Source organism: Artemia sp. Qi Xiang Cuo, chromosome 2 (assembly GCF_049724085.1).
Source record: "Artemia sp. Qi Xiang Cuo chromosome 2, ASM4972408v1, whole genome shotgun sequence".
Taxonomy (NCBI): domain Eukaryota; kingdom Metazoa; phylum Arthropoda; class Branchiopoda; order Anostraca; family Artemiidae; genus Artemia; species Artemia sp. Qi Xiang Cuo.
Window position 1 is genome coordinate 2,382,463 of NC_142795.1, and position 12,723 is coordinate 2,395,185.

General features: G+C 36.6%; 1 protein-coding gene across 1 annotated transcript in view; it reads right to left on the reverse strand.

Moving 5' to 3' along the window:
- Window positions 1–12,723, reverse strand: part of LOC148954795 (moesin/ezrin/radixin homolog 1-like) — a 91,940-nt gene that overhangs the window by 20,992 nt on the left and 58,225 nt on the right. Inside the window, exon 4 of the mRNA XM_089105158.1 lies at window positions 1,276–1,380. Coding sequence (XP_088961284.1) covers window positions 1,276–1,380 — 105 coding nt within the window. The remainder of the gene's footprint in view (window positions 1–1,275; window positions 1,381–12,723) is intronic.

A 12,723-nucleotide genomic window follows, 5' to 3' on the forward strand; every position in this document is an offset into this window, starting at 1 on the left:
ACCATCGAGAAGCGAAGATTTTTTGAATCAGCGAATATGTCGATGGACTTAACGAAGATAAGAAGAGGAATAAAGGCAAGGAAATTTACAGGTCAGTATATGCCTGTTTAAAACCAAAACCAATTGCAAAATGGATTCAGGATTGCAAAATGGATTCAATACAGGTTTCTCTCTGACCCTCTTGAATGATATGGCGATACGTATAGCCGCGCTGGTCTGACTTTTGGGGGAGGGGGAAGCACCCTGTGCATGTACCTTTCTGGACGATCTGAAAAATCCCTCGGGCAAAATTTGCAATAATCTTGTGCCACTTTAAATGGGTATTTAGTCGGCTGAAACCCAAGTGGAATGTTCAGTTTAAGCTCAGTAAAACTTAGCCCCGACAACTCATCATGTGAAAGGGATTGAGAAAACACCAATAATAGAAAAATTAAATGAACAATATATGACACTATATGACACATATATGACACTGAAAGAAAAATGGTAAGTCAAGATTTGCGACAAAACGCCAAAAATTATGTGCCTGATAACAAATTTGATTTAACACCCTGAGGCTTCTCTTCCCAGGTTGATAGGTCAATTAAAATCGACACAGAATTAAAAATCAATAGCTCTTTTTAAAGCTGATTTTCGACAAAATAGAGTAGTTCGACATTTATAAAATAGATAATATCAAATAGATATAAATATATTCTATTTAAATTAGATAAAGCTCTATATATCACAACAAAAATTCTATACAGTATCTAAACATACGGCTAAAATATTAACATGACAAAGGAGATGGGAAAGAAAGACTAAATTTATGAAGAGTAAATATTTTTTAATTAAGCATCTTGCTATTTAATTTTTTTTAAGGAGACAAATTGAACACAACTATAAGCATGCCCACAAAGTAAGACAGTGAAATAATTCAATGAACGACCTGAATGAAGGAGAAATTGATTCCAAAAAAATCTTTTTTTTACTTATCGCAGCTAACCTATCTCTGATTTTCTGCTGAAGGTGTAGTTTCTTTTTGGACAAAGGGTGTTAATTTCGACCCTCCTCCATCTTTAAAAATTACATGGGCACCCACGGTATCGGTGTTCTGGTGCTATTCTTCAAATTCGACGATGAAATAAAAGTTGTAACACCACTGACTTACTTTTCAAATGCCCAACTTTCGCAATAATATACAGCCTCTTAATTAAAAATTTTATGTCAAGTGTAGAGATTCAAGTCCCTACACTTGAAGGGAAAAAAGGTCACTTTCTTTTTAAAAATACTTACAAGGGTAATGTCCTGAATAATTTCTTCAGCTACATCCTCTGGATAAAATTTTGCCCTGAATTTAAATTGCAGGGGACTTTCTTTTTTCACATCTTGACTCAAGACCTGAAATGTTAAGCAAACACATTATTTACTCAATTATTTTACTTTATTTTCATTATTTTAATGAAAATAACTCAATGAAACTAACTCAATTATTTTAATGTTTTCTTTAAATTATATTAATTTTAACGATTATCCAATATGTTAGCTAAAGTTGTTACATTGATGATTTATCTTATTACTTTTTGTTCTAATCTCACGTTTAGAAGAATTTTAAAGAAATTTCTCTGCATAGATACTGATACTTCACTCAAGACTAAACCGGAAAGCCATGGTTTACACACCTATAGTAAATAAAAACCCACATATAACAAAAGAAGAAATAAACATATCACAGCAGAGAAATGTGAAAACTAGGGTAAAAGAGGAAAACTAGGGTAATTCAGTTCACGGATTCGTAGGATTTGTTTTAATGAGAAGTTACATTTCCAACAATCTTGTGAGCTTAAAACGTTAATCACGAACAAATCTAAAAAAAATATTAAAAAAATCAGCAGCTTATTCAGAATTTCAAAGAAAAAAAGTCCAACAGCTCATTCACATTTTAAAGAAAAAAAAATAACAACAGCTCAAAAAAGAAAAAAAAATACCCCAAAAATTTTTTTTTCTCGCAATTCACAAGAACACTACAGATGTATTTATAATAACCTTTTCTAATTCACAAAATAAAAATTCACGAGCAGAAGCCACAATTCTGGCCCAGGGTTACAACCTTTAACATATAGTTTTTAAAGGATCACAAGGAGATAATTTATGACTATAAGCCAAAAAATTGGACCTTGGATTTGAAAAAAGATCGGTTCGTGGCTATTGAATCTTTAGTTTTGAAAAGATAGCAAATAATAAGAAGAAGCATTGAAATTTCGCCCCTTCAGCCATGAGATTTTGATGTAATCATTTTTTTTAATTATCTTATTCTTTTTTCATACTCTAGGCAGTGCAAGGAATACGAGTTCCAATGTTATCGCTGGTTCCAAATCATGTTTCAAGGAACGCTTTCGCTTCCTGGGAGATTTTGGGGTCCAAAATTCCAGTTTTGACATACCAGGAACACTGAAAATCAAATCTCATTGTTCGAATTGGTTAATTGACAACTTATACAACAAAATCATGATATATTACGAATTAAACTTCCAATGAAAGACCTCCATATGGAGTTTTGCAGTTTTTGGTAGTAACGGGCACCAAATTTGAAAAAAAGAATCGTGAGTGAAAAACCAGAAAAAAATAAGCTAAACAAATATGAAACTAAACAGTTTAAAAAGTCAGAGCTTTCCTTTGAAGGTGTAGTTGTCACTGAGAATAAGAATGTTGTTAATGTCTGAATCTATAAGGAAGAATTTATATATTTTTCAAGAATCAACGTGGCAACACCGACGAAAATGAGGTGCTGCCTTAAGAACTTCATAATTTTGAAAAAGCTAAAAGTAAACTTTAGAACATCACACTTTCAGGTTTGAATTAACCAAAGATGGATCCAGGGGAAAGAAAATGTTATTATTTGATGTTCTTTCTTTGATCCATGCCTGAATCAATTCTGACATTTGAGTTTAATCAGTAAGGATAAAGTAATCAATAAAATATGAAAGAATAAAACTTTAAAAACACGAAAATCCATTTTAAACAACTGTCATTAATCATCTTGTATTCGTTTCCCAAATTTCCGTCGTTAGTCTCTTTTATTGTCAAGACTTTTTTCCAATTTTAATGGTTACGAAATCACCTTCTAAGAAATTATCTTTTTATCGACACTTGAAATAAAATCGTTAGCTTCATTCATCTTTGGGACGGAATCAAATGAAGTAGGAGGCAAACATAAATCATTGAACATGAAAAAAGCTATTTTGATCAGGACCAAGAAAAGGTTCATTTTTCCAAAGGAATAGAGAAATAAAGGATAAAGAACCTGCTGTAAAACCAATAAAAAAAGTCCTTTGGAAACAGAGTTAAGTAAATCTTGCGTTGTAAAATCATGTCATTTGGAAAGAAAATAAATATAAACATCAGTCCTTGCAAATCTTTACGCAATTCTGGTTTAAACAAGGTTAAAAATGTTGATGGTTCTGCAAAAAAGGCATTCCAAGGGGTTAGGAGGTGGGCGTTAAAGGAGCCAAGTGCCTACAGCGTGTCTCCACCAACACATATTGAAAACCCTCTCAGTATTCCACTTCAATCAAGGTACGACATACCTACCTTTCTGCTGAAAAGCTAAGAGGGAGGGTAGAGGGCGTTGTTGAAGGACCATAGGCTTAAAACCATACAGATTGAAAAGTAATGCATGTTTATGACCGATTCAACTCAGCGTATAGTGCGACTAGCTTTCTACTGAAAACTTTGAGATGGGAAGGGCGAGGAGTGTTGGAAGGACCAAGAGCACTTTTGTTTTCCGGCAACATAAAAAAGGAAAAATCCTTGCATGATCCCGGTTCAAAAAGGGTGGAACAAACAAGAGGCAACATGCCTATACTTCTGCTAGAAATTTGACGGTGGGAAAGGTGGGTGAGAGGAAAAGGATAGGCCATGAACCCATTTTATGCCTCGAATCAATAATAATAATAAATAGCAGGGAGATGGCGGGTGTGTTGGACGGTCCACGACCCCATATTTTCACGGCCTCACATTTCTTTCCTCAGATTTCTTTCTGGCACATACCACAACAAAGATACTGTTAGCATTTCGAAATGCCTAAATTGTTGATAAAACATTCATTCATCAGCTTTTCAAAGAGTACAGATCATCTTTAAAAAGTAAATTGTACCTCACTTCGTTTATATTTGATTTTCTCGCCAAGAACTAACTTTCTAATTTCCCTACAAGAAAGGAGCTAAAGGAAATCTCCAAGTACCTAAGCAACAGGAGAATTATTAAGGTTTATGAGGCACACTTGATACCATTGTATAAACGCAGAAAATAAAATAGTAAACCTAGCTAGAATCACAGACACAAATGGCTAGCAAAACAAGATGACAGCAGTTTCGGACCCGTGGAAAAATGATTCTGTTAAGTCTTCCATGCATTATTTCAAGAAAATATTTTAGCATTGGGAAAGGAAACCCTTGAAAATATTGAAAAATTTAACAGTCTTCCATATACAGAATATTGAACTCCCTTAAGTCAGACCCTACAGGTTCTGCCTCAAGGACAGGCAAAAGATATCCTTAGTGGCCACAGGTGAGAGTTGCTAAAACGTATGCAGCTTTCCAAAACGTAATATGATATTCATCAATCTGGCCAGAGGTCGACTTTCTTCGTAAAAACAATAGAGGTTTGACCCTTACACTCTCTTCCAATAAACAAAAATAGAAAGAAAGAAAAAACAGGACAAAACAAAAGAATTGTTTTCGCAACACAATGAACAGCGTGATTTAACGCGTTTCCTAGCAACTATTCAAAAAGGTTTTGAAGATTGTTACAGGAATAGGAAAATTTATCGTTATTCTTAAAACCAAAATCTTGGCCAAGAAGAAAATTTTCGGAAGTAAAATTAAGTTAATTAAAATTCAAAATTCGTTGCAGTTTATGAAGTCTTCCGTTAATCTAGAAAGACCGGTGGGACATGATTTTGCAGATTCGACATTATCATTTTGCCCTTCAGATCGTCACTCGAGAACACTTTTATCATGGCCATTCAAAACCAAGTGGAATTGTAAACCAAATTTGATATAACAAGTCATCTCGGAATACATGGAAAAGCAGATCTCCAGCTCCTTCAAACAGCTCTTCAACCCTAACCCCCAAGAAACAAGGAAAGAAAACATAAAGAAATATAACAAACACAAAAAATAGGCTTGTTATTGCGGCGCAAAGACAGGAGGCAGACCTCCACCAAAAACAAGGAGGCTCAGCTTGAATAGTGGAGTTCAAAACAATTTGATTACAGTTTTATGCTCAAGCTTTCGAAAAAATACCCAGGCATAGTAAAAAGGTAAAATCCTATCATGAAAACTGTATCGTTATAAATGTTCATGGGTGCACAGAACAGGAAAGAAAAGTTCCCTTATAAATTAACACCGTCCACATCCGCACTATGGCCACAGTAACTTTAGCAAAAACAAACACCACATACACTGTCACAGAGAGATAGTTCCCCTTCTCTTATTAAAACAAAAGATCCCTCGCCGAAAAATCATAGCATTAAAATGAATCCGCTGGAGGGAAAACTAGGCTTCTGGATTTTCTTTCCTAGGAGTTCTAGAAAATAACATTTTCTTCTTGTACATAATACGAAAGAGAAACCTTACAACTTCTTTCTTGTTACTGCTCTTGATCCCACCCTTACCTTTTTGACATATGCACCTACAAAAATAGTACTTTAAGATTTAAAACAGAACTGCAAAAAAAAATAAGAAAAAAAACGCAACTGCTGCGGGCAAACTGTTCAGGAGGCGATAAAATCACAACGTTCGCCACGCGCTCCGCCAGCCAATTTCTCATGGATGACAAGAGCCACCAGGAGTTTTGATTTCCCCAAGATTTAGATACATTTTTGAATGTATCCTTACGTTATAGGGGGCATTACAGGGGTTGGCCGCAACGATACTCCCAAAAGAAGTGACTTTAGTTATTTCAAACTAAAAAAGTGACAAAAAGTGTTTACAAAGAGACACTCAGAGCACAGGCAGATGAACAATACAAGTCCCAGTTACTGCCTTATGATCATCACCACCCTCTAAAAGCCCGTGAAGTTACGGAAAAGAAGGCCGAAAGTTTTTTTTTATCTTCAATTAATTAATATATCCTTACGTTATAGGGGGCATTGCAGGGGTCGGCCGCAACGATGCTCCCAAAAAAAGTGAGTTTAGTTATTTCAAACTAAAAAAAGTGACAAAAAGTGTTAACTAAGAGACACTCAGAGCACATGCAGATGAACTATACAAGTCCCAGTTACTGCCTTATGATCATCAGCCGCAACGATGCTCCCAAAAAAATTTACTTTAGTTATTTCAAACTAAAAAAAGTGACAAAAAGTGTTTTACTAAGAGACACTCAGAGAACAGACAGATGAACTACACAAGTCCCAGTTACTGCCTTATGATCGTCATCACCCTCTGAAAGCCCGTGAGGTTACGGAAAAGAAGGCTGGAAGTCTTATTTTATCTTCAATTAATTTATTTGCTCATACAAAAAAGAGAACTTTAATGAAACCACAACTTCGATTCAGGTACAAGGAACAAACAACCTCAGTAAAAGAGAACTTTTGAATGTTTATGAACAGGAATAAATCGAACAATTAGCGTCCATGAGTAAGTGTAACAATTTACTGGTAAAATCACACTTAACGTGAATAGCGTTATCACTTCCTAGGTTATTTTGAAAGGCGATCAATCAATTCTGATTTCCTCTTCATAACAAGTACCTCAACATATTCAGCATTATCTGACTTTCCCTTTCTTCGGAACGAGCCTTTTGTGCTGCTTCTAGCATGCTTTGAGCTAGACCAATGTTCAAAAAGCCCTTCTTTTCTACTGCTTTCTTCAGACATTCTCCAGACTTCAGACGCTTCTTTCAGAAGAGTCTCACCAATTTCCTTCTTCTGTTAAGCCATGTCTTTTTTTGTAAAATTTCTGACTCTAGCTCCCCTATTTTCTGCTTCCTCTGGACCAGGTCCTGGACTGCCAATTCAGCATCTTTCTTTTCAGCTTCAAGCTTTTCTTTTTCCAATTCATTCTGGTTTTGTCCAATAAGGTTTAAGTTCATAGCTAGCTCTAGCTGATTTGGCAAAACATAGCAGCTTCTTTGTGATCAGCACAAGCTAGGGTTTGTTTTCAAAGTTGCACAGTGCATCAGCAACAACAACAAAAGCTTTAGCGTTTAGGGTCCGATCCTCTGTACGGGCTTACATGCTAGTCATCATCTGAGCTGAACGAGAAAATCCTGGCTCCACGTCTGCGCTTCCATGGTCGAGCGAAAGAGCTGCTCTAACTACTCGAGCCAAGGCCTGATATTTCACATCACCAACAGGCGTCTTCAGTTCTAGGATCTTTTTCCAATAGCTATTGATTCCTCTACTGTTCATGGGTGGTGACACAGGGTCCGACTGTAATAATAACACTTCTCCCTGGACTTTCTCTATGTTCGTCTCAAACAGAAGTTCTCTTGCGATGCAGAAAACATCACTGCAACCCATCGACTGGGAACCTGGCTTGGGAAGGCTGAAGCAGCTAAGGCTTCGGAAAAACTCATTTTTCACAGTGCATTTTGCCAACAAACACTGTACAGCAGTTTTGACGTGCTTCCTAACTCCTAGGAAAGAAGTTTCCTATCTTTCTGAGTCACTTTCGAAGAAGCAAGAGCTACCAGGATCCGCTCATTACACCAAGGTTGCTCTAGATATACTTCTGCAGCACTGTCCATGCTTTCAAACCCCACAGCAAGGTGATGGTTGACACAATCAGCACGTACAATCTGTCCGAGAAGAACTATGCATAAGCGACGTAACTCTAAGTTCAGCATATGCATCAACGGCTCTTGTCATTGTAACACTCCAGTGAATACAATGAAGGTATTTGCAGAACTCACAACAAACTCGATTTCAGCTTTCATTGTTGGCTTTCTTGGCCAACTGACAATTATCAGAATACTTCAAATTTTAAATGAAGTGCTTTAAGCTCTTTTTCTTTGGTACGAATCCCAGAAAATATTCAATCAGAATAGGCCATTGCTTGGTCAAGCGGTCTGCAACTTCTCCTATGATAAGCCACCTAGTGAGGACATGCTTTAGGAGCTTATGTCACGGAGCCTTAACTTTTAGCTGACACTGGCTACAATCGTCATAACGAGAAGACCATCCGCTGAAGAAATGGTAAACAGCAATTATCAAACCCTCCCCGAGTTTCTGTAGTCCTTTTTGGAACCCATTATGCACTGCGCGGATGTTGCAGGTACCGATATTAAAGGACCTTTGTTTATTTTTTTTTATTTTGTTAATTGGTCAATTGTTGACTTTTCCAGGTCAACAATTGACCAAACTTTCTTATCGACAGCAGGACCATCGCTCGCAAGCATCAATAGTTTCTCAAGTGGAAGTGCTTCATCTTCTATACACTACAAAAGCTTCTTGTTCAGATCTTCACTAGTATCATGTCCCAGATAATGTTTTAAGATGCCGAGTAATAGCTAGGATTTAAACGTCAACAACAAGAAGATCAATAAGGAATTGTTTTCGCAAGACAGTGGAATTCTATATTTGAATGAATATTTCAACTCTATGTCCAAGGGTCGTCCTAAACAAAACATAAATATATAAAGAAAAACCATTAAAACTAATTAGTTTAAATTTTTGAAGCAGCGAAAACTTGAAGGATCAAAAACTAAAATAGAATTTCCTATTGTTCTTGTTGTTGTTGATGTTTATGATGGAAAGGTAGTATGGTCTTCGTCGCTATTTATAACCAGTTTTTTGCTCCTTCGACCAGTACCGGGCCCTTATTTGGAGGTCTTTCACCCCAGCATTGTTTGTGACCCCAGCACCAGCATTGTTTGTGACTCCAGCACCAGCATTGTTTGTGTACTCATCACATTCCAGTACTAAGTCAGACATCTGGATATCTTCAACCAAAATTTCCCCTAAAACAAGGATACATTGCCTCTGTCAACAAGTAGGTCATTTTTGGGATTTAACGAGAAGCCTTCCGGGACAGCATCCGGGAACATAGTTGAAAGAAATCGGGAACACAATCACACAAAGATGCAACAGTAGAACTGGCTATGATCTTCAAGACACATATTATTTCTGTCTTTAATGCCGCATCTCTCTGGCAAAACATCTCAAGCTTCTTCTCTGGTACAGCATTTCCAGCTTGTGACTTGTTTTCGGTTGAAATTGATCCATTGAGTCTGAGTTGACGTGGGTTTAGCCCAGGAGACCGGTTCATTTTGTGTTCTTTTTTGGCGGCATGTTGAAGAAGAGCTTGAAACGCTTTTTGGCAGCTGAGTGTCTTCTCGCATATTTTGCAGTAAAATGAACTATCAACATCACTACTCTTGGCACACCACTCTTGGACTATGCGTCCAGTCCCATCTTCCCTACTAAACAAGTGTTCCGAAAATTTCGTCTTACCAATCACTCAAAGCGACCTGAAAAAGGAACAGGTGTTAGAATGGATTTTGAAAGCCTTCTCACCAACTCTTACATTTATGCAAACAAGTATAAACTCGTAAAGCCAATGAAAGACACTTATTCCTTCTTACGTTTTGACGTCCCAAAAACTTATGGGTCTTAATTTGTGTCCTCTATAGGCAACAGCCAAACACAAAAAGAGAAACAAATACTGGAGACACAACTTAATAATCTGAGCCAAAATGTCCATCTTTTAAGCAGCCAATTTGGGTGGATACTCAGTGAATAGAGGCCTATGAGCAGCTATGGGAAGATTACTTATCAAGAGTGAACTTACCTTTTTATGACCCTGAATGTCCAACCTTCCGTTATTTCCACTAAATTGCTGAAAATAAACTCAAACATGAACAAAAAAGTGACTTTAGTGACAAATACAAGAAAAAAATGACACTTCTTAAAAAGTGACAAAAAGCGAGCGGCAGATCCCTGGCATTACCACTTCCCCAGGCCAGTACCCATGATACTTGTCCTTTTTTCAATGAAAATGAAGTGTATTTTTATTATTTGGACATGGGAACATTAGCAATGGAGTTATCATTACAATCCGAAGATGCTGCTTGAAAAACTGCATAGAATGAACGTAAAGACATATTCGACAAAAATGAACTGTAAGCTATAAGGTGAGCACGCATTAACTACAGTACGTAAAGGTCTATGCATCCACAAACACACGCCAGTACACTGAGGGAGGACAGAAGGGAGGATTCTCACCATACGATGTGCTAAAGGGTGTAATTCTGGAAAACAAACTTTTAATGACTGAATATTCAAGATATCGACATTCTGAAATTAGAAGCCAAAAAAAACACACTTTCATCTATGGATCAGTAACTATGCTCCGCCAAAAAGCTTAAGGGTATGATTCCTACCTTTACATAGGCTACATGGGCAGTGGGGTGTTCGTTTAAACCAACAAAACAGGGAATTATACCAAATATATGAAGAAGATCCTAAAACTTATGGAAGTGGACAAAGCACCTTTAGCCGCCCCAGATTGGCCAGAAAGACCTCATAAGATAGCTTGAGAATTGGGGCACCAAATTTCCCTTTCTTGAATAGTAACAAACCCCAACCCAGCCTAAGCCACCCGACACCACATATAGGTCTGATACGTGTGCAACTATGTACCTTTATATATAAAACCAAAAGGGAACAGATATCTCTAAAGGAACACCATCGTAGCTATTATCAACATTACCAAGCAATTGGAAAAACACAACATAAAAAGGATTTTAAAAACCAGTTCCTCAATTCTCTTACCAGATCAGGTTTCATTTTGCCTTGGTAGATTCTTTTTATAATATGGTAGACATTTTCCTCCTGATTGCACAATACGAACAAAATGTTAATAAGATCAGTAATAGGAAGCGCAATCAATGTTAAAAATAAATATTTCATATAGCGTCTTACTAATGATCAGCTAAATTTTTTTCAAACACAATTAAAATAATAATAAGATTAATGTTTTTTTTCTGTAAATGCACAAAAAGCTAAAAAAGATTCCTATTGTCGCCACAAGGGCATTTCTATTTTTTAAGATAAAAAGTAAAACATGTGGCAGTCACAACAAAAAGTTGTCTTTGGATAAATTATGGATTGTCATAACAACCCCAACGCTTTTATTTTAATTTTTGTTTTTTTGTTTTTTGTGGTAGTAAGAACATTTTTTTGGGTGTATTTGAATTTCAAAGAGCATTTTCAATATTTTTTATTTTACTCATTTTAGTCTTCGGTATCTTGTTATGAGTTTTCCCCCTTAATACTCATATACTTATTTATACATATTTTGGAACTATTTATTAGTTTTTCAAGACTATGAAATGTAAGACCAAAAAGGCATTGGTTACATATATAGTTAATACTTCTGAATTAATATTAAATATAACATTTTTAAACATGTATTACTAAGTAAATCTGAGACTTGACCGATATTTAGCTACAGGGGATGGGGAGGAGGTGATTTCAAAGGATTTACAGGCCCACCATCATGTATTTATATCCAAAATCAATGTGCACGCAAGGGAACTAAGATTAGAGGTTTGTAACATGTATGGAATTACCCAATATGAAATTACCAGTGGAATGCATCATGATTCTCCTCTTAGTATACCCTTTTCGGTATTTATATTAAAGAAATAAGTTTTGTCTACTCCTTACGTAGTGATGGAACTAAAGAGCAGGAATGGAATGGAAACAAACACAGGTTATATTTACAGATGACATTAACCTTTCATTTACAGCCAAAACGGCATAGACGCATCTTACTTTATATAAATGCAAGTGTCCGTAACACCAAGCCAGTTCCTAGCATGAAAACAATACCATGTGATTATTACCCGAAGCTGCTCATTTCTCCTAAGAACTTTTACAGTCAATCCGTTTGTTTGTGACAACCCAAAGGAGTATAGGTTCTATTTTTATGCCAGAAGGAGAGCCAGTATTGTAATCAGTTTAAAAGGACAGTCAGTTCAAAGAACATATGATTAGTATTTAGTAGCTTTTATTAAAAGAAGGCAAATTTTATGCGTAGTTTAGTAGGCCTATATGCTGTTTCATTTTACGGTTGGGTAACGAGCTAAAACTTTCAGAAAGACTTTCTTTGGTGACGGAGGGGGGGGGGAAATAATTTTTGCTCCACAAAGCGAGTACACGCTGCTTAGAATTCAAATTTGAATGGTGGTGGCAGTTATTTGTCCCTTTTGAGATGAAATGGGGTGGCAAAAGGGGACAAAAAAGATTCACTGACCCTGGCAAACGAGTAAGCATTGCGTTTTATTTTTTTTCATGTCCGTTGATGAAGTTAATCCACAAAAGACTGGGGCTGACAAGTGTTTGGTCAAAACATTTGTTGGCTTTTCTTCTATTTTTCATTCCATGCCACCAGGAAACGTTTCCTAACGCTTTGAAACAACCTTTTGGCTCGCTGTCTCCGAAACTTGTTGATTCTCTTCTCCTTCCATGCCACCAGGAAGTGTTTCTTCAGGCTTTAAAACTACCTGTTGGCTCACTCTCTGACTCTCTCTCCAAAACATGTTGGCAGTCTCCTTCTATTTCTCCTTCGATACCACCAGGAAATGTTTCTTAACATTTTGAAACAACCTTTTGGCTCGTTTTTTTCCAAAACTTGTTGGCTCTCTTCTCCTTCCATGTCACCAGGAAATTTTTCGCAAGACTCCGAAACATCTGAACAGGCAAAACTGTGGTTAGACCTGGTAATCTATACTGAC